Source organism: Bombus affinis, chromosome 5, assembly GCF_024516045.1.
Source record: "Bombus affinis isolate iyBomAffi1 chromosome 5, iyBomAffi1.2, whole genome shotgun sequence".
Taxonomy (NCBI): Eukaryota; Metazoa; Arthropoda; class Insecta; order Hymenoptera; family Apidae; genus Bombus; species Bombus affinis.
The window spans coordinates 4,722,853-4,748,611 of NC_066348.1; the positions used below are offsets into that span (position 1 = coordinate 4,722,853).

The window sequence follows — 25,759 nt, forward strand, 5'->3', positions numbered from 1 at the left end:
GCGTTTTGCTCTGTGATCGCAAAGTTTTCCGAACATCACATAGAGTTCTCGCAAACGTTGTATTAAAATTTATTTCAAATCAAAATTGCTTGCAAAGTGATTGAAAATAATTTCTTAGATAAACAAACAAATACTATATGAAAAAAATAAAATATGTTTAGCTTCAAATAATAAAACAATTTTGAATCAGGATACGTGTAATATATAGCATTATTCTTAATAATAACATTCGTGCACGTACGTATATTGGAATTTCTGTTAACAATAGTATGTGGAAAATATAGTTTTGACCATAAATACATGGCTTGTATTTATGAAACGGATAAATTACAAATTACAATAGGTTTTCATCGCGGCAGTTGAAAGAAACCGTTACATGGATGAATAAATCGTTGATGAATAAATTGTTCATGAATAAATCTAAGAATAACTCACACAATAGTTACGGCACTAGTGTTTTGATAATGCATGAATAAATAGGTAAAACCTGAAAACAAAACTCTACGAATTCTTAAAGCCATGAAAAAATACGTTTCGCAATTTTTCTACAGTGCTTGCATATTTGGAAGAGTCCAAGCAAGGTTTTCAATGATCCATGTTTGTATGTGCTTTGCGATACGCGCGCGCGATCACTTTGCACGATAATTTTTAGGAAATGACTTTGTATGTTCTATGTTATGTAAAAGCGCGGCAATTTAATTGTCACTATTATCATCATATATTTTAACATTATAAAATACAACATATACAAAGAATTGCAATTGTGAAGTATTATACTCGAAAAAAATAATCGACTGCATAAACAGGCTACGATTGAAGGCGCAATTAATATGAGTTTAATACATACCTGTATTTTATTCAATTCCTAATTCCCCGCGAGGAGGTAAACGTGACAACGGTCCTACTTTACTGCAAACCGTTCTACACTGGTTCGAGGCGCTTCGTGTAGTGTTCTGCGGAGCACAACGAGGTGCATTCGTGCGACAAGAAACAGAGACGAGGAGCGAGGAGGAAAGAGAACAAGAGATAGAGAAGTAGAGAGACTCTTTTCTTCTCACTCTGTCTTGCACGCTGGATGGAGAAGAGGGTACACGTCGACGCGATCGTTTTGACGATGAAGAGGATTGGTGGGGATATTCGTCTTCTTGGTTATCTTCTGCAGCGCCGGCGCTGCATCGACCCATTCGCATTTTGCTACCGATGTCTGTTCGTTTCAACTTTCAACGTACCTTCAAAGTCCCTATTTACCTTTTTCCATTTTTACGCTTCATGTTCACATAGATTTCTTTGTCTAATAATTCATCGAAGGCTATTTAATTTTCACTCACTTATCTGATATTAAAATTAAGATTCTGTAAACATTTGCATTTGCGTACGTTAGTTTCTTAATTTTATAAGACATTGCTGGCACACGACTCTAGTCTAAATAATATTTAAAAACACTATTGCAATCATAGCAATGCGTTTTTTATTGAGATAAAAAAAAACTAACATTGAATGTTACTAAAACATCATCTATATCATGATATATAAAATATATATCTGTCAAAACCATATACATGTGTCCTTACTTATAAATATTCATGCTGAGAATAGAAAGCTTTTAATAAAGTAATCTTTAAATAAATAATATTTTTGCTTATTTATATTTGCATTAACGTTTAAATCGATTGTGTTTAACATTATTTATACTCGTCAATTTATAAGGAACTTACCTTTCGTTGATATACCATGTTGAATAAGGAGAATGCGGCGAGGATGAACTAGTTGGCGAATTTGTAGGACTAGTATTTATAGCTGATTTTGAAGATGTATCATTTTCTAATGCACGTAACGTAGAATACTCTTTACTAAGTGAGGATAAATTCCATGAATATCTCGCTTTCATACGCGGACAATCGTAACTAGGACTCGAACATTGAGAGCTCGAAGTACTTAATGGACTTTTTGGACTCTTTAAAGTTCCAGAATTAAATACACGAACTAATTTAAGCCTTAATGAATTTTCTTTGTTTTTCACTATACGATGATTAGTATCACTCAATATCTTTTGCTCTTTGCAACAATCGGAATTATTTTCCATTATAACTTCAAAATTAGTCGAAGGAACGTAATTTTACGACTTGTTGAATCGAAATGCAGTAGTTCTTACTGCAAGACTACACAAAGTCTCGAATAAGACATTTCCTGGCGTTTGTAACCGCATCCTTCCTGGTTCTTATCAAATACAAATACTAATCTAGATTAATACTTCTAGAGTGGATTTTAGTGTTTAAAATACTACAATTAAATGTTTGTAATTATTTAATTTATTTTACTTCCATTCATTTGTTTTGAATAGGGTTGTTAATATTTTACTATAGATACTATTTGCTCCTCTTTTGTGTAATTATTACAATTTTTTAATATCAAATAAATTTAGATCCAAATTATTGGCAGGGCGTATCACTTCAGTACCATTTTGTACTTTACCATATTTTTGACGTTGATATACTTATTGTTTGTTAATATAGCAAAAATGAACATTACAAATTCATTGTTGAATCTGTATTTTCATACTCTTGCATTACAGTTCAATAGTTCATAGAACGATTTCAACAGTTTACAATCACAAATAAATAATAGTGCACAATCTACAGATGGTTCAACCACCGTGAGAGAGCACCAAAATATCTTTAGCGATGAAGCAGAGTCAGATCTAGTCCAACTCCTGTCAATGTACATAAGTTACATGCATGATACACCTACTTATAATTAACAACAATAATTTGTCACTATTCAGACTTTGTAAACATTCGAGTACCAGACAGAGAAAATCAATGAATGAGTTGAGTGAAATGTAGCGGTATGTTTATGAGGTTTGAGATGATATTAGTACTAAATTCCTCTATACCCGCCAAACACGTCTAGCGCGCTTTATCAATTTTCCTAGATATCAAGCTTACTTCGATGCTTGTTCAATATATGCAATTAGATCAGCACGTTCTTGTGGTTTCTTCAAACCAGCGAACACCATTTTTGTACCAGGAATGTACTTCTTTGGATTCTCAAGATATTCAAATAAAGTGTCCTTATTCCAAGTGATACCTACAATAGTATGTATACAATTTGAGTTTTTTAAAAAAAATTTGGTATTGTATTAAAAAACACTTTAATAAAAGGTATACCTTTGGATTTGTTTGCATCCGTGTAACTGTAACCAGGAGCTTGGCCAGTTTTCCTACCTATTACTCCATGAAGATTAGGTCCTACTTTGTGTTTACCACCAGCTTCAATTGTATGGCATTGTGCACATTTTTGTACAAAAAGCTAACACAAAAGATTACTTTTACATATTATATATATTCAATAACTATTAACAATTTGATAAAAATTTTATTTTAGATGTGAGCAAAAATTGCATAAATTATTTAATGTAATAAAACGTTAAATCCATATTATCGATGAAGCCAAAATTATCGTGACGTGTAGTCACGTGTATACGTATCAACGTTTCCATACGTCATGAGAGATTAAATTATGTGTGCATTTTTCGACATAAATTTCAACTAACGAAAATTTTTAACATGTTTCAAATAAAATAACAAATCAAATTATTAAAATTTTATATTTTTAATTTTTACCTTTTTGCCTTTCTCTGGATCACCAGCAGGAACACCCATAGCTTTACAATCTGGACAAAATTGTTAAAATAGAAGTTCTTAAGATATCGATGACATACACATACCAACGTTTTTTTGTTAATCTACTGTGCATAGAAGACAAATTTTTAATAACTTTGACTTCCAATTCGTTTCTTGTTCGTTACGTAAGTACGAAGCATGTGAACAAGTCTTAGATTTCATAATATTCTTACATGAGAAATTTGTATATAATTTACATATTAAAAATTTAATCATCAAATAGAAAAACGTAACATTTTTCTGCTGCATTGAAAAAAGACATTAAAAGACATTTCTATCATGAGTCAAAACGTTACGTTACATTTTCCGTTCAGCACGTGTCAAAATGATAAGAAAGAACGTGATAATTGGATATTGTTATATAGATAATAAAATTCACTTTAAAATGCAGAAGATAACAATAAAATATAGTATCTTATATAAATTATAAGAACATCCAATTTAAAAAAAAGTGACATTGTGACATTGACTTAGGTAGTTTGTCTAAAGGTCAAATAAGTTACATTTATATATGGGTAATATGCCTGGGTGCAGCATCGCCCAGAATTCAATCTAATCTAATCGGTGTAAGAATTTTATAAATTAACACTCTTATGATTAATGAAATTCTTCATGAAATTGCACTTCGCGTTCTAGTTTTTCGATACTGTGTACCTAAGTACATTTTTATACTAAATTAACACTAATGTTAAATCTCACGGAAATTTATAAAACGAAGTTTTATAAGAGAATGATATAAGTACACATTTACTTCCCAATAGCTTATAATATAATTTATAAACCCTAATTCTTTTATATTCTTGCAAACATTAGTTATTTGTGATAAGAAGACTAAATTATATTACAAGATTTAGGATTTTTTATTAATGGAAATACAATAATAGAGTAGCAGCTCGGTAATAACCGCGTTACGTAACATTAATTTTATACTTGATTAAAATAACCGAAAATTATTGTTGCAGTAGAACAAAAATTTCACGATTTCGATAGCTATGGGATTTCAAGGATTCAATTACACGTGTTGTAAACGCCATGCATATAAAATTGTTGTTTAAGTTATTTAGTAACTTATACAATTTCTTCATAATTTCAATGGAAAATATTAATAAAAATAATAATTATATTCGATAATGCTTTTGAACACTTAAAAAAAAAATGAGAATCGAACTTACTTTAAGTGACTATCACTCACGCGAACAAAATTTCACAAGCGTCTGAGGCCTGACCGTGAATAGACGCTTTGATCAATGTGTGTATAACTACTGATTTCCTCTGGGCTTCAATTCGGGGTATTTTAATGGCTGATGCAATAGTTCATGGACATTCCAAATGTTCTACCAGAGGGCGCTCAGGTAAAATATTATTGAAATTCTTGCTGTGATTGGTAATACATTTTGTCCAAAATTTAAACTTGCTCCATAAATTCTTTTTCTTATTGGAATGAACATAAATAAATACTGAATTTTAAATACTTATAAATAATATATTACTGTACTTGGTAATGAATATAAATAAAATATATTGCTTTATATGATATTATAATTTTACTGAATAATATAGAAAAAGTACTATTATGAATTTATTATAATCCTGTTTTTTTCATTTGTGTATATGTAATACGATCTGTGAAAATATTGTTAATTTATAAATAAAATATATTTATATCAGGTTATATAAAATTTCGTTATCAACGCCTCTATTGACGCTTGTTATGTACTAAACGAAATAATCTGAATCATACTGATTTTCTTATCTAATACTTGGAGACGAATATACTCAATGACTTGTAGTCATACCCATAAGTTTATACCTATGCTTATAATTTATAATAGTACTTTGTACTACACACGCGTGCAAACGTAAGACAATTATGAAAAATCTAGATATCTGATCATTTTTGTGAAAGACAAAAGAGAAAAAGTCATGGTAAATGTTACGAAAGGGATTTTAGTTGAATGGTATGTATAAAAAATAAAAATTGGTTTAAATTTCAAAGGTCTTTATTCTTTGTAATCTAAGTCATCAGGAATATTGAATTGTTTATTGAGACATTCTACAGATATGTCAAATTTGTTTTTACACCAACCTTGAATAGCAAAAATGTTATCTGTCCATGTATTTGTAACTTCTTTATATTTCTAAGAGATAAGAAAATTTGTATTAATTTCATGTAAATTTAAATCTTTTAATACTCTTATACCTGTACTTTTTCTCCAAGTTTAGCTATAACTTCTGGATCAGCATCACTGAATTTAGCAATTTGTTCATTTAATTGATTCTCCTTGGCTTTTAATTCTTCTAATTCACGTAATAAAATTTGTCTTTCCTCTGTATCTTCTTTTCCTATCTATACATTTTATACCAATAAATATATAGAAAAAACATAATCTAAGTTTTGTAATTATATATCAACTAATTTCCTGTAACAATATTACCTTTTCTTTTTCACAAGCATCTTTCAGTTTTTTAAGTTTAAATTCTGCCTCTACTATGTTTTTTAATGCTTCAGAGATTCTTTCTTCTATCCTAGTAATATTTTCTCTGCACAACATATTTATTTATTATTATTTTTAATGTAATATTATTTTTATATAAAACAGAATTATATAGTTTGTCCCTACCCTGGAAAAATCCAAAAATATACAGAAGTACCAATCTTTTCTGATCTTACTAATCCATCATCTACTAGTGTCTGAAGTACATCTTTTACTGCCTGTGCAACAATCCCTTTTTCTTTAGCTGCGATTTTTTCTAATTCTTTTAAAGTAAAAAATTCTTTTCTTTCATAAAACAGTTGAAGCAGTCTTATACGTTTTTCTTCAAAAGAAATTCCTTTTCGTTTAGACATTTTATTTAAGTGACTGTAATGAAGTAATAAATTTTAATGGAAATTATTTATTATGTTTATAGCGATGCAGCTATGAAGCAATTTCTTTTGCATTTAGATGAGACATTTGCTTTAGGACGAAAATTTATTATTCAAGATCTTGATGAGAGGCATTTATTTATCTCTGCCGATATTTTAGACACCTTACAAACAAAAGTGGATGATCTTATGGATCAAATATCATTTCCTCTAGCTGAGAAAGGAATATAAAAACTATCAAAGAATGTCTTATTTATAACCTATTATAAACCTATATTATAACCTACTAAAAGATTGTGAATTACTATAAATTAATCAAATATGGCTGCTCGAGAATCTGGTAGAATAAAAGATGCATATCAAAAGAGAGTGCTTGATGAAGCTGCTCGTAAGCGTAGACAAAAGAAAGCATTGGAGGCTTTGGAGCAAGATAATTTTCACGATGATCCGCATGCAGATTTGGGTATGTAAATATATTGCACAATTCTATTTGTTTAACAGTCCAAATATAATTTTTTTATAGCATTGTAGGCGTAACAATTTATAACATTTCACAAATACTATAATTGTTTCAGTAATGAGCAAGAAAGTTCCAAAGTTTCAAGAGACTTTAGATAATAGAGGTGGTAGAAGAAAAAAGACCAGATCAGCAGAGTATTATAAACAACGATTTCGTAAAACTTTTGCTCAGTTAGTGGAAGAAGATCTAAATATTAATCCAAATCCACCTAATTATGCATCTGCTCAAGCACAACCATCCCGATTTCCAGAACGACAATTTTGTGCAGTTTGTGGTTTCCCTAGTAATTATACTTGTATTCCTTGTGGAGCTAGATATTGCAGTATGAAGTGTCTAGGTACTCATCTTGACACAAGATGTTTAAAATGGACAGCTTAATAAGTATGTGGTTATCATGAAGCTTATAGTTCAATGTTATAAATAAAACATATTTTTCTTATTGTAAACGTAATAAGACTAATATATGTAAGAAAAAATATTCAATAAAATTGTATATTTTTATATTAATATTAGGTACTCTTTTCTCCTTTTATGATGCAATAAATTAATATAATAAATTAAGAATTTTTAATAAGTTTTAAATATATAGTAATTTCATATAATAATAGTAATTTTAAATATATTTATTGATATATAATTATGAAGAATTTGTATTGTTTCATGTACTAAAATTGTATTACATATACAACATTATGTAAAACATCATTTATTATTTCAAGAAACTATCGTTATCGATTGTTTTAAAACTTATCTTAATAGTATGTATTGTCAGACAGTTTGTTTATAGTTTTTTATGCATTATTAAAAAAATGTATACATACTTATTGCTTTGTACTTTGTTTATTGTTTACAATATTACTTACGTTTTAAAGGATTATAAACAGTAGTATTGCACGTCTGTACTGTAATATTACGTAAATATTAACTTCTACACAAATTATTAGATTTATAACATAGTCAAATTAAAGAGCGAAATGAAAAACACGTGTAAAATGAGCTGTTGAAATATAAACTGAGTAATATAAATCTCTGAGAACAAGGCGGGAACGATTTTCATTTTATAAAAACAATGGCCCTCTGGTGGAATCTAGAAGAATCTTTGTACTGTGACGAAAGAGGCAGCAATAGAAAAGTAGAAAAACGTCTAGTGGTAGGATATATAATCGTTTATAATTATGTGAAGTTTAAATTCGTGAATGTAATCTTTGTTCCGCCTAATATACGGACGGATTCGAACGAAATTGTCTATGTGAAAGTGTTACGTATTCGAGCATACTGTATTGTGTTGTGGACTGGTTATTGTATAGGTTATAATAATACATAGGCATGTAAAATGTCATAGATATAACAATTGTAAAAGAAGAGTGGCTAATAAATTATTCTCCTGTTATTTCCAATAAATGTACGTATGCTTTATATGAGTTGTATTTTATGATTCTTTCGTATGCTCAAAATGTCGATTCCTAAAATGTTACAAGTTTCCTCGTATTAATTAATGAATGTACGTGTTCATACCTTGTAGAAGTAGTTGATCAAATAGAAAATTGTTCGAATTTAATTTAATTTTATAAATACTGTTTTTGCTAATATTGCAGTTTCAAAAGACGAACGAATATCACGATTTGTTGGTAAAAGCGCGAATTTAAAACATTCAGTTTTCGCAAACACATTCTGCCCTCTACCGATCTAGACGAGTACCTTAATACGATGTTTTAAGTGTCGCGCGAAATGTTTGTTCTAACTTATTTTGGTTTTCGATCATTTGAAAGAGCATCGAGAGACTGCACCTTATATATTATTCAGTGTGATGTGAATTTACCTGTGATACGCTTAATCAAAAATTTTAAATTGTGGATTTTCAAGTGAGAAAGAATAATCGAAGGTAACATCTATTTTAAGAATGAAATTATCGATATTGTAGCACGATAAAATTTCCATTTTGTCAAACGAAAAATACGAGACATGGAAATTCTTTTCAACAATGTATGTACATGCGTAATTTTTATGTAATAATTTATTTTTACTCTTTAGGAACTTTGATATTAATTATGTTAAATCATGAATGCTAATATTAAAATTTGATATCAAAAATGCAAATGAAAATAATATATTATTTTGATATCATTTTTTAAGAGTTATTTTTGCAGGCTTGTATGCTTAATTTATAACTGTAAATCATATAGAAAAGTTCCAAATTTTTATGAGGAAAATGCGAATTTTATTCGCGTTTTCTTTTATTTGAACAACGAATAATATAACGTATTGAAAAATATTATGTTGAAGCGCACAAACGTTTAACTTTTAAAAATCATTCAGTCAGTTTAATAGTATTGCAGTCTATAAGTACATATAATTATACCTAAGTAACTGGTCTGTTGAACTTCCTCATCAACTGAAATTTGTATTTATAGACGGAAGTAAGACAGCCGAAGATAATTAGAATAAGCTTCGATGACTAACTACTGGTGGCTAAGGTGGATTTTGCAGCGAAGATAAGACCTTTCCAAATCGTGCAACCCTTTAATTGCAGAAGTAATTACTGTGTACCACTCATTGCAATAACACGATGACGACATTAGACTCTCAGACCGATAAAAGTTTATGCCATCTTGATAAACCTTCGAATACGGACTTAGCTGAAATTCCATCCAACTATGGACTTCCTGTTGGAATAAGCCCGTTGGAATCTCGGGTAGCCGGACATCCGTCGTTAGATATCGAACGACAGACTATTGGTAAGCATCTGATCGAATTAAATGCCGCGGAAGATGAAATGCGAAGAAAACAGATTTATTGAATCATCTCGATACTTAGTTATTTGATAAAGGAAAGTAGCAACTTCAAATGCGTCTTGGTTCTTACCTTCTCAAAGAAATAATGTTTTCTTTATAAATCTCCCTAATTCATGCACCAATTTTACTATTTGAAGATTTTTTACACGATTTATGCTTATTTTACTAACATTCAGTCGATCCATTCATTCGTTCCACTTATTCTTTCTACATTCGTTTGTATTTGTACCTCTCACTTTCACTAGTGTTCCAGCAGGGGTATTGGGCATTTGTCCAATAGATGCGATCTGCGTAGTCTCCTTAGTAGGGATTACATTTAAGTCTAAGAAGCTGACACCGATACCAAGTTCACCGATAAAGTTTATTTGTCGACACGCTTAAATCACCGACAATCACCTCATCGACATCCACTCTTGCTGACAGTTTATTGTTATCGAATATTACATTTTCCGCATATATATATTATCATTAATTATGCATTTATATCTAAATATTCATATTCGTGCATAAAAAAATAAAGGGAAAAGGAAAATGATACAAGTTATATAAATAAATATTTACAGAAACTTGATCATCTTCGATTTCCGTAACTTTTTAATACGATGTCAAGGTCATTACCCTGAATCGTGTTGAGAAGGTTTTAATAGAGGATATATGTAGTAAATTAAATGCGTGGGCGGAGGAGGAAATATCTACCTTCACTTACGTTCATTTCTATTTAAAATAAAATTAGATTTGGATCAACTTAAATCCTTTTAGAATGTTGATCCAGAGGGAGGGATTCCATCTTCCGTCCACGTTTTTAATTCACTACTATTTGTGAGTCATCTCTTCTACGGAAAGTCATAAGAACTCAGTTCTGCCAGCCATAAGAAGTATCAATAACATAGATTTCAGTAAGAAACAGGAGCGAATGTAGATAAAGATGCATAATCAACGATAACATATGATGGTACGTATAATAATTACCGGTAAAAAACAATGTCAGTGAAGTGATAGTTGGTGATTTCAACATATCGGTAAATAGATATTGTCGGCGAACTCGGTGTCGGTGAAATTGTGTCGATGATTTAGAGATAACCCCCTTGGTGGTGGTATCACGCAGTCTTTCACTGTCGGATTTTGAAAAGAATGATTTGCATTTCTTGCATGAGAATTATGCGTTTCTCATTCGTTTTATTTTAATAAACATCTTCTTCACACTAGAAATATGATTTGATGCGATTTTGAGTTAATTCGAACTGTTTAATCTGGTAATAAAGATATTTCTTCCATATGTTGTATTACTTCTCCTTTATTTTGAGAATTCAACCATAAAATTGTACTATATACCTATATAATGTCTCTTACATGTAAAAATATAGGAAAATATTATATAGATGTACATATAGGTTCAAGAGAGCTTAATCGAGATTTTGATAAAATGAGACAAAAAATAATTTGTTGTTATAACGTAGGTTTGATGAAAATGATTTTTATTATTTTATTGTGAACTTCATATTTATTTGATATATTATTTACTTTTCAAAACCCTATATAAGTGAAAGTTAAATCGTGAGAATTCTTCACGATAACATATACAATTGTGCTACCTGAAAAAGTAAATATTGAATAATCATTTTTCTTAGTATATGCAATCTAGCGGAATATTGTGTTACGAGTTTCGTTGATAACGATTGTGAAAAGAGTTCCAACGAGCGAGTTGCATAAATACTTTCAACTGCAATTCATGAACGACAAGTTCATACGTGATATTTATTTCATACTTATTGCTATTTATTTAATACATTATCGTAAATTTCTCATTAAGTATTTGTGAATCTATATTTACATAGTACTGTTATTTTTGTTTATGAAATAGAAAACAAAAATTATTTAATCTTTATTATGTAACCAATGATGTTATAAAGGGTTAATAAATGTTGTAGGCATGTTACGTAGGTCAGACGGCCGTGTGTTTAAACCTGTTGTTAAACCGTTACTTGGGAAAAGAGAAATTTCGTTCTATGAAAACTTACAAACATCTCAAGACCCTGTTATGTTACAATTGAAGAATTATGTTCCACGATATTACGGCACAACAGAGTTACAAATTTTTGGCAGACGTAAGATATCAAAAGTATCGAATTTTTAATTTGTTTTTTACATTTCTTCTTATTCCCTTAATTTCGTTTTCCATATGTTTTTCATTGTCACAATTGTCATTTAAAAGTCATTTTAAGTAAATTAATATAAAATAGGCGATATTATACAACACTATCTTTTAAAAATAAGATATTTAATTATTTTTTTCGCACTTAAAGATAAATATTCGTGAGGAATGTTAGGTAATTTCATAATGCAAGTAAGACGATATTTTTCCGAATGTTCTTTTTTTTTATTACAATCACTGTCACTGCTATTTTACGAGAATACATGAATATTTTACTACATTTGGTGTTGTCATATTTTTTATTTGAAAAACATAGATGTTATTATCTATGGTTGTTATAAAATACTGTAGGATTAAAAAAATACATATCTATTGTTTCTTTGTAAAGCTGTTAGTGGTTCTAATTAATTCTAAAAGAGGATTTTACTTAGTTTACGATAACAAATCATTGGATGTTTTTTCGAATAATTTCTTTTTTATCTTTAACGGTAAAGGAACTAAATAAATCTTTTGCTTTTTATGGACAGTTTTGCGTAAAATAGAAGATGAGTTGTGGTTACATTGATATATATTCGATGCTTAGTATGTTATTTATTTACCATGCATGTATTAATAATTATTAAAGAATTTATCCCAAGTTTTTGTACCTACACTTAATTGCTGAAAAATCTCGGTTTCGTACAGTTTAACACAATATGATTAATCGTTTTCGTAAAATATTAGGAGTAACATTCCTTACGCTGAAAGATATTACTGATGGTATGGCGGAACCGTGCGTGATGGATATAAAAATAGGTAAACGAACGTGGGATCCTGTAGCCACGCCAGAGAAAAAAGCAAAGGAGGAGTTAAAGTACGCCGAATCTAAACGCACTTATGGATTCTGTATAACCGGCTTTCAAGTATATTGCGTTTCTTCCGGAAAATTAAAACAGTTTGGCAAACATTATGGCAAGACTCTTGATGCTAATGGTGTCGTGGAAGGTATATCATTAACTTCAATTATTTTATAGGGAATTATACACAGCATTATGAATTTACGAGCTATCGCTAGCTGTTATAATTCAAATGTCTTTTAATGTTTCATTAGTCACGTACGTATAGTTGTATAAGTGGTATACATATCACTATTGGGTCATATGAGGAACGATTGTAACGAAACGCTGGAAGCCATTTCCAGAACACTTTAAACAATTTACTTTTTTTATTCAAACTATTCCAAATGGTGCCTTTTCTTTCCTGCGCAGCGCTGAAAATCTTCCTGAATATAAGTCCAGAAAGACCGCCCTGTCGTCAATTGATTGTGATGCTGCTCTCTTTCTTGTGGAAGATCTTACTATTCTTTCGTATGCAGCGGTTGTTCCGCTTTTATTCTAGTTCCTTATTGGTGGCATATGATGCGAAAAGGTTGCGGCATTATCTCCGTCTAAATAACACGAACGTCAATAAATTACCTAGCCACGTATCCACGTCATTTTCCTCCACAAATAATTATGCAACCACATCGAATGTGTTCAAACACACGAATGACGCGACGAGTAATTCAGTTTCAAGTATCGAAAGCAACAGGAATCGGACGATGGAGAAGACACATTTTATTAAGAGGAGCATCAGCTTGAGTGGCGAGAATAATTCTTCGAACAAAGAAAAGACTTTGAATAGAAGTGGATCGTGTAGCCCGGACTTTAAAGTGGATCGACTCTGCCGTACACATTCGTACGTCAACAACTTCGACGACGACATTAGAAGAATGAAAGAAGATTACGATGATTTGCTGAACGAACTTACCAGTTCGATGAAAGAGAAACAGAACTGGGTTAGAATTAACATGATCGACTTCACGCACGTCTTCCCAGCGGAGGATCAAAATGCTCTTGATCTAAATTATCTAGAAGGAATCGAAAATCTGATTAAACTCGTGGAGATGTTTCTAGTCTCCAAGGATACCACTGCATGAACCATATTTATTACAATATAAGAAGTTATTACATTTTTTTCTTTCAAATTGTAATATGAGATGTTACATAACTGTATTTTATATTGTTTAATAAAATTAGATTAATTTTTGACGGTAGGTTAGAGAGAATCGTAAACCGGAAGTTGTAAATCGTGACGATGTATGCACATTACCGCATAAATAAAAGACGAGGTCAAGATTGTTCCGTGAAAGCTTGGGTATGTAACTCGATCGAACAGTAAAATATTTATTGTTTTAGAGCTTTCATGGAACGTTTTTTTGTACCTATAGTTGGTTATAATGAAAGCACTGAAAACTGAATCTTAATTGTTTCGCACCAGATATAACAATATTTCTAACGTTCACATTCTTCGATGCACCCTCACTTGTCGATATTCCATGTTATTAAAGACCATATTTGTTGGTTTTATATACTTGGTCATACATATGTATTCATCATTCGTACAACAATTGTTGTTATCATTGATTACTCATACTATTTCTTTACTTATGTTTTTATCGTACAAATAAGATTGTGTAATCATACCTACTAAATACGGAAATTGTTATATTAATATAAATACAAAACATCCAAGTGTTAATGTAAAGTTTGAATATCTTTATTCCTACCCTTTTGAATAAATTCAGGATTCTGATAAAAAAAAAAAAGATATTGTGTCTTATAATCCTTTCAAATAGAAACAACAATAAAATTATATCTATGGAAATACATATGTATATGCGTATGGAGAGAAACCGATCTCTTCTTCAAGAGATCAATTTTACTACCATGCTATTTACTTTTGTATTTATTTTTAATTCTAGTGTATTAAGTTAATTCATATGTTTGTAAATATTTTATTAACGAGGACACAAAAATAAAGATAAGAATAAGAAATCAGTTATGCGTACCTGATTAATTAATTTTTCTGTAACAATCAGATGGAATATACACAGTTTTTAATTTTTTTCGTTTTCTATTTGTGAAATTCAATAATGCAATAATTTACAAAGTTATAAGGATATGAAAAGTTGTCATGATCAATACTTACAAATATGTTAACTAGCAAATGCAGATATTTGATGTGAGAAGTTATTTTAAAGATATTAAAGTAATCATATTACTTGATACGATTACTTGAAACGTTTGATACGTATTATTAATATAATTAGTAAAATTTTGTCTTCTGAGTGTAAAATTGAAAACAACATTTCATTCATTTTGAGAAAAGTTTAATCACAGGAAATAGCAAGTTATTGTTATAATAACGAATTCAGTTATGCCCAGATAATAAAACATTTGAAATTATTTTTCATTAATATTTAATTGTCAAGATTATGGGTACATTAAAAAAATTAGTTATTCATACATCTGGTAGGATAAATATAAAACAATTCATTTTTCAGATTTTTGGAATTGAAGTATAGAATTATCATGTGAACAAAATGAGAGATCTGCTAGAAAAAAATGAAAGAGAAATTAGCAGAAAAGTAAAAATACAAGATAAATTCGCTGTGAAATAATATTATTTATTTGGTATTAACAGGTATTAATAATTAGACATTATATTACATACATACTTTATTTCAATGTAGATATTATTAGAAGCAATTATAATTCTTTTGTAGATTTCGAAACTAATAATTTCGAAATTAATGTAGATTTCTAAACGAAGATAACGTTTAAATAAATTTAATACATAATTAATTTCATAAAAGTTTTGCTCCAATGTCACATCCTGTCTGTGATTCCTTTTTAAATTTTTGTATAAACCATTTATTTATTTATTTAGAAAACAAGATTGATCTGTTAAAAAAAAATTTTTACAATTCCGTTTTTCAATCGTTGCTGCTTAATACTATCGATAATTTTAATAATTCTTTAAATTCAAAGGCAAATTCAAATTAAAAGAAATAATTATTAATTATAATTATTTAATAATAACTCAGTTAAATGATAGGTTATTAAAAAAACTTTTCGTTATTGTATATTTTATTCGCCATTCACTCCTAAACAGTTTTTACATTGTCGCTCGAATCGTCGAATCAGCGGCACGACATGTCAACTGATAATAGTTCATAATTTGCTTAATCTCTCGTAACATTTATAATAATATTTATATAGAATATTTATATTTGTATTTATATTCATATTTATATTATACATATATTATCTATAGATTGCTTGCTGATCATCAGCTGTATTTACGTGGCACATCATTTACCATAATATATCTGCTTATACATTTCAGCGTTGTATACATCACATGTTATTACTCTTTCTCATTCTTACGTACTTACACTTTCAAGAGTTCGGTCATCTCTCGCTCGCGAGCTACGGTCTACACTGTTTACGACATCCGATGATTTATAGGATTACAGGTTAGTCAGCTTTTCCATTTTAATGTTTCTTTTTATGCGTTCTCTGGACGAAGATAGACATAAATAGGAATTGTGTAACAAAGTGCAACAAAGACCGGAAGTATAAACGTCGGTTAATAGAAATCGAACGTAAAGAACGACTCGACTTCGTGCGATCTTTTTCATCGGTGATCGGTATCCGTCACAAGCGATATGTACCTACGTATGTTCGGGTATGTTCGGATTTCGGTCCGTTCACCAAATATTGTCGAAGATGGTATCCTAGTGCTATAAATTCTAAATATTATAACGAAACGCTATTGGAATTGCGAGCTCGATAAATTCATGACGATTATTAGTGCCTGAACAGAGGAAACCTTCGAGGGTATCGGTACCTAATGTAATTACATACTGGGAGCACGATTAATGGTGAGGGGTTCTGTTAATCAACCCGCAAACGCGATTACCACGGTTCAAATTGAATTACGTGTTCTGAATAGCAGGAAAGTCTCTGATAGCCAATGCGCGACAGAAACGATCGCAATGTATTACATTCGTTTATGTCACTGTACGCTATGCGACGTGTGCTACAGAGGAAATTTGATTATCGATTATACTTAAATATAACGATATATAACAAAGTAATAATGTAGTGATGACAGTTGTGTTAATGATAATGATATTAATATTAATAAGAAACAATGATATTCTATACCATACAGTGAACGTAGATGCAACAATAAACAAAATAAGACTATTAAATATTTATAAACTTAATATATATATAACGAGACGTGATAAAGTGCACGCGTACCGAGCGAAAATTCAAAGTTGATTTTCTCGAAAACAAAGCCTCAAACGAAAAATTTTTATTCTATATTTTCAACTTCTTTTTTTGCGTAGAATCACCCCCTTTCCGCTTGTATCACCAGTTACCAACCACTCTGTATATATATATATATATATATATTGAACGTAGTAAAATAAAATTTAATTCCTGATTGATATAGATGTATAAGTTTGTTAGATCATACGTGTTCAATCTTTTGCTTGAAATGTTATACATATGCATGAAAGTGTTTCATTATTCAGTCATATCTGTGGATCTTTCGCAAAATAGAAATTTTGTTTCTAAAGTAACGATTCATTCAGATTCAAAATTTCGTTGATTATTTGGTAAAAGAATTGGCAAGTGCACGTTATATCAAGAAACCATAATAATTTCCTCTACCGCGATAATTTCTTCTGTTGTTGTTGCGACCTCTCAATAGGTGGCGATCAGTTAAATTGCAACTGCTCGGTTGGGGTCGCGAACCTTGAACGATATTAACGCTCAAGGTGGAGGGTGATTAAAGAGTTCTAGTATGCTTGTAATTTGTATGTTTATTTGAAGTATCTTGTACGAACGTAAGTCTGGTTTAAACGTAAATGAGAGTTTTTAAAAACGTAAGGGGGAACGTATTGAACACAAATTCTTATTCTCGAAGCGCCTGATGTTCATATTGTAGGTGTCAGTCTAGGGGATGGGTTTTCGTCGATGTTTCCTGTGAGGTGGGAATCTGTGTCTGTTCAATCCTGTAACTGTCGAACTGTCGTGAGCGTTTCGCAAATGGTGCGTCTTGTGCGTACCTGGTTAAGGATGCGTAGCGTAACGTCCCGTTAGTGACATCGTCTAGTGGTCTATTGTCGAGTTCTCATCTGATGTCGAAGTTTATGACACGTCGTTTGCTATTGAGCGGATCCGTCGAGCGCTTAAGATGCTAATTAAGTTGTCGACGCAGTACGAGTTGTAATTTTATAATTTGCAATGTGAGAAATTTCAACTTCTCAAAGATAGCAGATGTGCCGTCCGTATCGTAAACCGAGGATAATTTTATATCCTCAATATTCGTTGACAGATTTTAAATTATTAAAAATAATTAACACAAATTATATTTATTTATAATAATTTAAAAAGACAAGTCAAATGTTAAACAATACCTATATGTAATAATAATATTTTTAGGGGAATATTTCCATGGCCTATAACAGATTCTTTTCTTAAATCATTTTCATCCTTTTATCTATAACTTCAAACAATAAGTTTAGAACAATAATTGCAACAATTGTGTATACTTATAGGAATTAAATTTTTCTCTAGCGAATCTCAATTTTTCGACATTTTTAGTTATTAGGTATTTCTCCTCTTTCAATTTAATTCATACGTACCATTTTTTGAACAATACGCCAAATAACAATGACAAATTCTCTGTTTTGCCTAATGTCAATAATACAACAATTTATACAAACTGATTTTCGCTTCAATGTTTATACTTTCGCTCAAAGTGCGTTAATGTATCCAATTGCTCAAACTCGATTTAAAAAAGTAATCGAATTTTCTAAATCTACAAGAAAAGTACAAAATCGTGCAGTTACGCCTTTTTCTCTAAAAATCATACATAGTGACACGTGTAACGCAATAAAGATTGGTTTCACAACGAATTTCAACCGAATGACCGCGACAGAGCTCGCGTGATAAATTTAGCATCCCGATTGCGGAAATAGAAGACGAGGAAACGTGCACCCGCGCACCCATTTGAATTCTGCGGTTGTTAACCGCATGAGAACGCGAGTTCCGTTCTTCCCCGGTCCATTCTATTGAGAACGTTAACTAAAAAATTTGTTTCACGTTCCTCATTCGTTTTGCATCGTTTAACCAATTTGTCTTCATTACGTGTCTGAAGTGCCCCCTTTTTTCTTTTGAAACTTTCGATTTTACAAAGTGGAAGGTCTCGAATATTTTACGCTTAACTCTTCCTCTTAGTTTCTAATTGTTTTCAACTCATCAACAGCTTTTTATACCATCGTACATATCATTTATGCATCACGTGTCATATCATAACATTGTTATTATAACGAAATGAATAAAAAGGGTATATTAGAAATATCATATTTTAATAATAATATTAAATGATAACATAAAGTTTGTATATTCAAAAAATTTGTGATTAATTCCAAATATTGCGAAACCACGTTAAGATTCTATTCTTACATCGTCAGTTTTTTGTATTTTTATAAGTCTTTTGGCTCTATTGGCTACTTAGTAGCTGGTTTTGAATATTTTTGTGTTGTAACTAATTACAACATTTATGGTTAATTAACTTTTACTGCATAACGCCGGTTGCTTCAGGATGAATGCGAGACTTTTACGAAAAATGTTTTAATCGAATAGTATACGTAATTTAGGACTTGTTACTGATGCATACGTTCAAACAATTCTTTAATTTATAATTCAGTAAATTAATTATGAGCATGTTAAATTCGATAGTGTTAATTTCAAAAGCTACATTACCATTCTTAATACATCTACAAATAATTAATTTCTTTTAAATGCATATTAGAAATGCTTATATTTTCAAGTAAATCAATTTCTTTGATTTCTGTAACTTTATGAAATAAGTTTACATGTAGAAAGTTATGTAGAATATAAATTTTACGTGACACTAGTAACATGTATTAATTAGTATTAATAAAACGTTCTATATACATATTAATTTTTGCAGTACAATCCTTTTTTGTTGGATAATATTCAATACAAGTCATAAATGATAATAAAACAAATATAATCTCCAACAAATAGTACAAAAAATTTACTTTTAACAAAACATGATACGTACACACAGTACATTTTCTTTTTATATATTTTTATATATTTAACAAAATAAAATGTATAAATAAATAAACGCGATGATATAGTATAAGCGTGTATAATATTAATTTTGTGAGTAAATTTTGAAGAAAAGGATAACATACACACAAATATATAAATGTCTGTTAGTCAAGAAAAATTTTCACTGATGTGACTTTTACAAAGAAATGACTGACAATTTTGTAATCATAATTTATAATTTGTAATGAATTCAGAATGTTACGGAAATAATATTTTCTTTTTTTAAACTGTCTTTTGAACCGAGTCACTCATTTAATCAGATAACTTTAGGAACTCCAATATAAAATTTCGATTTCGAGTATACACGTTTAACTCTTTACTATAACAAAACGTTATATATGGCAAGATCATATGATTTATTTTTTCCGAAATATGTCGGAGCTTAATTTCCATCGAAATCGGATAAGTTTTAATGAACTTACTTAAAGTTAAATAAATTGAAATTCTATAAGTTCAGTGAAAAGGACGTATTCACAAAGTTAAATCAGTCTGTAGAAAGTCATTTACTAATTTCATACAATCGAATAGCGTCGTATGCGTTGCGTATCTTATATATATGCAAATGTATCGTAAATTAATAATTCAATCAATAACCATAAATTTATTTTCTTATAGAAATATAACTTAATAACAAGCATAATGTTTTCACTAAACATAATTTAATTATTAACGAACGGTTAATGCGTGAACTATTAATCAAATATATTTCATGTATATTGTTTTAATTTAAGTCTCTATCTAATGAATATAAATCAATGGAACGTCATGTTCTAATAAATAAATTACATTTAAATATAAGCGCAAACTTAACTCATCCTTTTTCTCCAAAATATGCATAAATAATATTTATGAATAGAATAGTTATGAATTGATCAATTTATTTTGCGAGAATTTTAACTTCGTTCGACAGCGTGTATCGTATTACAATTGCATAATATTAAATTTCGCTCATCGATCATATATAACTTCAATCAGTATACTATAGATAAGTAAAACACGTAAGATAACTAATTAGTTACACGTGTTCATTAACAGTTGCAATTCGATACGTTTCTAAGTCTACCAAAACTCGCCATTTAACATAATAATACAAATACTGCCAATGCTTATAATTATCGACATTTGGAAATAATAAAAAAAAAATTTATTGTAAGATAATAAAGATTAGCATTAAAAGCAATTGCCAACAATAAATCTAGTATTTTGCTGTTTTTTGAACATAATATAATATGTAGGGATAAGGAGAGGAGCGATGACAATGTACGAAACCAACGAAGATGGAAAAGTCGGTAAAGGGGCCATTTACGACATTGACAAAGAATAAAATTAATGAACACGTGTATAGAGCATGCTGGTCTGTTCAATGCCACGTAATAATTTTTCCTCCACGGCCAGCCAATGGACCATGTCGAGGACAGCGGCCAACGTTCAATCGAAACGATTGATCATGTAATTACGTTCAACAGAATTCTCTATTCGCGTACAAACATCGTCCAAGAAAATTACCACGACTTTTTAAACGACCACCAATTAACGATAAAAGATCGACGTAAATTTCGCAATTATGAGAATTTGTTCCAAATTAACGTTTTAACGAATCAAAATTAGTTATGTGATCGATACAATACATATATTTTTATTCGTATTGATTAATAAATTATAAGAATTTTGTTATATTTATTTCTTTTTTTCTCACTTCTGGAAACTTAGTAATTTTCTACTGAATGCAGAATAAGCGTTTGTCGAAGCGAAACATTCGTTCGCTAAAATCAGAATACTTTAAGCGAAACACTCTATATCGTTTATATACATTTACATGATATATACATACACAAATTTAACAATATATTATAATAAAATGAACATAATCTTTTGCAACTAAATATGTTGAAAAATTTATTCGATTACTCGATGACTGTTATTCATTTAAAATATACCTATCTGATTTCTTATTCTTGGAAATAAGGCGATAGTAAACATATTACATATCTCAAACATCAGAGAGTTTTGCACATTTTAACATTACAAAATTTCTAATTATCTAATTATCTATATTTTTGTTTATTATTTAGACAATAGAAATGCTATCTTTGCCTTTTTATAAAATTTGTTCTTTCCTAATCCAAACCCAATTCTATCCTAACCCAAACATCCACGTTAGACATCCTACTATGCAGATGTACTTACATAAGTACCTCGTACTCTTCTATAACAAGTGTATGTTTCACAGAGATTACAAAGGTATTTCCGTTATTTCCGACGAATTATCCGTTATATTAGTAAGCCTCGATATTCAATTGGACTATTTTTAGCGCGATTCAATACAGTGCTAACGAAATATCAAATTCTTTTATATGACACACACAATATTCCATGTACGTATATGTACAAATCTTCTGTGGTAGGTGTTTAAATGCTATCGTGAGCCTGTGTAGCTTTCAACATCGGAATTTCCCGCAAAATTTTGGCGAAATCAACGTCTACAGAAAACAAATGTTGCACGATGCGACTTCGATTCACTGTAACGAAATTAGCCGTGGTTCGGTGAATTCGTTCGCATAATCATAATTTTCGAGCATAGCCACGAGAACGAAGCGCGACATTTCAACCTTCGTTTTTTTGCTTATTTATTGCGGTCTACGCGGCAAATTGAAAACGGATGCGGGCTAGGTGGCAATCGATAATTTCAGGCTGTTTTCGCATCACGCTTCTCGTACGAACGACAATTTTGAAATATATATTGACCAGACGGCGAGCAACCGCTCCGATGCCATGGAAGCGTATGATGTTTGCGGCGAGTTAACACGATCGCTGTAGCAAGATGTATTGCTGGTTGCTGTGGTTCTGATCACATAGCGACGCGCCAATGCTCGTCAATCGTCGCTATTCAACCAGTAAAATTGTCTGGACCGTTCCGTCAGAACACTAGCAGATTTTTCTTTGCATCGCCTGGATGAAGCTACGGTTTCAAAGAGCCAACCATTCTACGTTTCCTTTTTGATTTGTTGATTATTTCATTCGTAATTATACCGTGAAAAATGGCCACGGTTTTGGTAGTGTACGTTCTTATATAAATACTTCCCCAATGGTCTTGTTCTTTTTTTTTTTTTTATAGTTTTGAATATCTATATTTATCTTAGCAATGTTCCATAATTTTTTATCTGCCATTGAACTTCATTTCGCGAGATGAAAAGCTTCGTTTGGCTAGTGAACGACGCTTTATAGATGTGTAGAACGAGTGGGAACATTAACTTCCGATTTATCTACCAAGTAACTACTTGGTATAACATAATTAAGCAAGATCAATAAAGTTTTAATAGTTAATGGTTGATTTCCTTCAAGAAGGTCTATATGTTAAAGAGTACAAAATATGTAGCGATAATTCAGACCAATAAAAAGTATTTGATCGTCATAAATCATAAAATCGATATTTTGAAAATGTAAAATATAATTTTTATATCTCCTTATAAGAATATTTGATGGAGTGGAAATACAATAATGAGTAAAGAATTTGTGTATGTTAGACAATGTGTAACAATGTAATTTCATACACATCTGAATGCATTCTCTATTTACCCATATCTGTGAATGTATATATTGACACTTATAAACAGGGAAATAATATATTGCAAATATGTTGACAAATATCTACTTACATATCTCGCAAACAAAAAGCTTAATTGATAAATTTTTTTCGTTATAGCAATGAAATTTCTATTCAACTTAACACTTTGATGATTGCTATTTGTTATTCATATCTGTATAAGTTATCCTATATTTTTATATTCTGTAAAATCATTATTATATTTATTTATCCTATTATTTTATTTGATAGGTAGTATAGATACTCAATATTCTTGTATACCTGTCTTATTTTTTTCCATCGATTATGGAATAGATAATTCCATAATATGCAAAATAATAAAAATCACGATAAAAACATATACAGTGAAAAAGAAGGCACAGATCTGTTTTAACGAGGCATTTTACATAATAGCAGACAAAGACGATTATAACGATATAAATGTACAGCGTGTACTTTGATGTAATTATAAAAATGTTGCATGTATGTACTAAGGGAAGTGAATCATTGGAATGTACTACGCAATCATGTTGTATCCATGATCGACCTCTCGTTAAAATAAGCTCGGCAAAGATGAATCTTTTCAAACGAAGTGTGTCATCAAAGTGTTAAGAAGACAGACATTTTGTACATTTTGAACACTTTTAAAATAAAAGATCTCGTTCAGACTAATCACGTTATCTGACTGTAATCAACTTGATATCACCTTATCGATATAAAACTTTTTATTTATTTAATTCGACGTATCCTTTCAAGTTTCAAATAGAGCTAAGGTAAATGATTCCTTAATTCCTTAATCTCGTGTTTCGTTTTTCGCGTATCATTCTCTTCGACGTCGTTTTAGTCTATCCATATTTTCTATCAGATATCCACGAAAAATCAAATTATCAGAAGGGGGTGAACTTATCAGAGAGGTTGAAAACTTGAATTCAAATAATCAATCTGACCGAGTTTGATACAGATGTAACGTTAAAAATAAGCAACAAAGCAATCTTTTATTTCATCATAACAGAGAATGTTTCGATTTCATTCCTGCGAGGACGTGAATGTTTTGCGTTCACGAAATCTTTCGCAAGACAGACGTATCGCAATAGAACGAAACGTTTCGACGTAAGTAAATGAGACGAAATGTAATTTGACGGTATCATTTCGAGCGTCTGTGACACAGACCAGACAGATAGAAAGAAAAATAACAGAATAAATGGCACAACGTTCTTCTGTGTATCGGATAGTACGGATCGATCCTTGTAATTGCATAGAGAACCGTGGTATTACAAATAGCAAACTTCGAAATGGCGAACGTAAAGGCGACTGTTTTATCGAGATTTTATTACGTCACAAAGAGACGCGATCGTATCGCGCAGACGATTCCTAATTTCTTTATTTCTGTGGATCCGTTTCCTGCGATCTCGAACCAGTGTCATTGCGACGCAATTAGCGTTTTTGCTCGTAGTTGGAGAGCTCGGATTGGTTTTTACGAATATTACGTGAAAATAGTTATTCGTACATGCTAATTTAGTGAATTTTATTTTTGTATACTAAAAACATCATCAATTGTTTGATATTGTTAAATTAAATATTTTTTGATTTTTATATATGATTTTGAAAAATTTTATTTTCAAATATTATTTGCCAGTAATCTTCGTAACAAAGAATCGTGAAATTCCTTAGGAATTATTTTAGAAATATTTAGTTATGTGTAATTTGATAACGTACGTGTTATGCTAGTTGAAGGATTCGTTACAAAAATAACTCTTGTCAAACTTTTCCACTTTTTAGATAATAAAATATCTGTTGTATCGAGTAACATGGTATTATAAAAAATCATTTGTATCTTATCGTTGAATGAAAATTAATCGTTTCTATAAAACAAACTATTGTCACAAGATCTATAATTTCGTAATTTAGTTAAATGGTTAGTTAGTAACATGAACAGTTACGATGATGTAATAAATATGCATGCACAAACATATTTTGTTTAGGAAAATTGAAATATATATTGAACATCATTAAAGATGTTAGAGTTTTGTTTTAATTTTCTGTAAGAGAATAAACATGGACAGAGGTCGTCCTTTAATTTATACATTGTAACTTTGAAGCGAAGACTTAAGAGACGTTGAAAAAAGTAAGTGCTAC

General features: G+C 30.2%; 5 protein-coding genes across 7 annotated transcripts; 3 read left to right on the forward strand and 2 right to left on the reverse strand.

Moving 5' to 3' along the window:
- Positions 1-2,291: 2,291 nt before the first annotated feature.
- On the reverse strand, positions 2,292-5,017 carry LOC126916612 (cytochrome c). The gene is made up of 4 exons (XM_050722580.1): positions 4,856-5,017; positions 3,624-3,673; positions 3,168-3,309; positions 2,292-3,087 (listed from the first exon to the last, which is right to left on the reverse strand). Exons 2-4 carry the CDS (start codon positions 3,660-3,662, stop codon positions 2,942-2,944), a joined length of 327 nt encoding a protein of 108 aa, XP_050578537.1. The 5' UTR covers positions 3,663-3,673; positions 4,856-5,017; the 3' UTR covers positions 2,292-2,941.
- A 442-nt stretch (positions 5,018-5,459) lies between these two features.
- On the forward strand, positions 5,460-6,780 carry LOC126916613 (general transcription factor IIH subunit 5). The gene is made up of 2 exons (XM_050722582.1): positions 5,460-5,641; positions 6,594-6,780. The coding sequence occupies exons 1-2, from the start codon at positions 5,607-5,609 to the stop codon at positions 6,778-6,780; spliced, it is 222 nt and encodes a 73-aa protein (XP_050578539.1). The 5' UTR covers positions 5,460-5,606.
- Positions 5,666-8,730, reverse strand: LOC126916609 (meiotic nuclear division protein 1 homolog). The gene is made up of 5 exons (XM_050722577.1): positions 8,585-8,730; positions 6,305-6,544; positions 6,119-6,224; positions 5,884-6,030; positions 5,666-5,821 (listed from the first exon to the last, which is right to left on the reverse strand). The coding sequence occupies exons 2-5, from the start codon at positions 6,529-6,531 to the stop codon at positions 5,684-5,686; spliced, it is 618 nt and encodes a 205-aa protein (XP_050578534.1). The 5' UTR covers positions 6,532-6,544; positions 8,585-8,730; the 3' UTR covers positions 5,666-5,683.
- LOC126916611 (zinc finger HIT domain-containing protein 1) lies at positions 6,870-7,576 on the forward strand. Its single transcript, XM_050722579.1, has 2 exons — positions 6,870-7,012; positions 7,125-7,576. Exons 1-2 carry the CDS (start codon positions 6,871-6,873, stop codon positions 7,445-7,447), a joined length of 465 nt encoding a protein of 154 aa, XP_050578536.1. The 5' UTR covers position 6,870; the 3' UTR covers positions 7,448-7,576.
- Positions 8,126-14,639, forward strand: LOC126916599 (inositol polyphosphate multikinase). Of its 3 annotated transcripts, none has more exons than XM_050722562.1 (5): positions 8,126-8,219; positions 9,481-9,804; positions 11,790-11,966; positions 12,737-12,997; positions 13,261-14,639. In XM_050722562.1, exons 2-5 carry the CDS (start codon positions 9,636-9,638, stop codon positions 13,968-13,970), a joined length of 1,317 nt encoding a protein of 438 aa, XP_050578519.1. In that variant the 5' UTR covers positions 8,126-8,219; positions 9,481-9,635; the 3' UTR covers positions 13,971-14,639. The 3 variants fall into 3 exon arrangements, with proteins under 3 accessions (XP_050578519.1, XP_050578518.1, XP_050578516.1); XM_050722561.1 differs by having other exon boundaries at positions 8,185-8,471; XM_050722559.1 differs by lacking the exon at positions 8,126-8,219 and adding an exon at positions 8,736-8,951.
- The last annotated feature ends 11,120 nt before the right edge of the window (positions 14,640-25,759 follow it).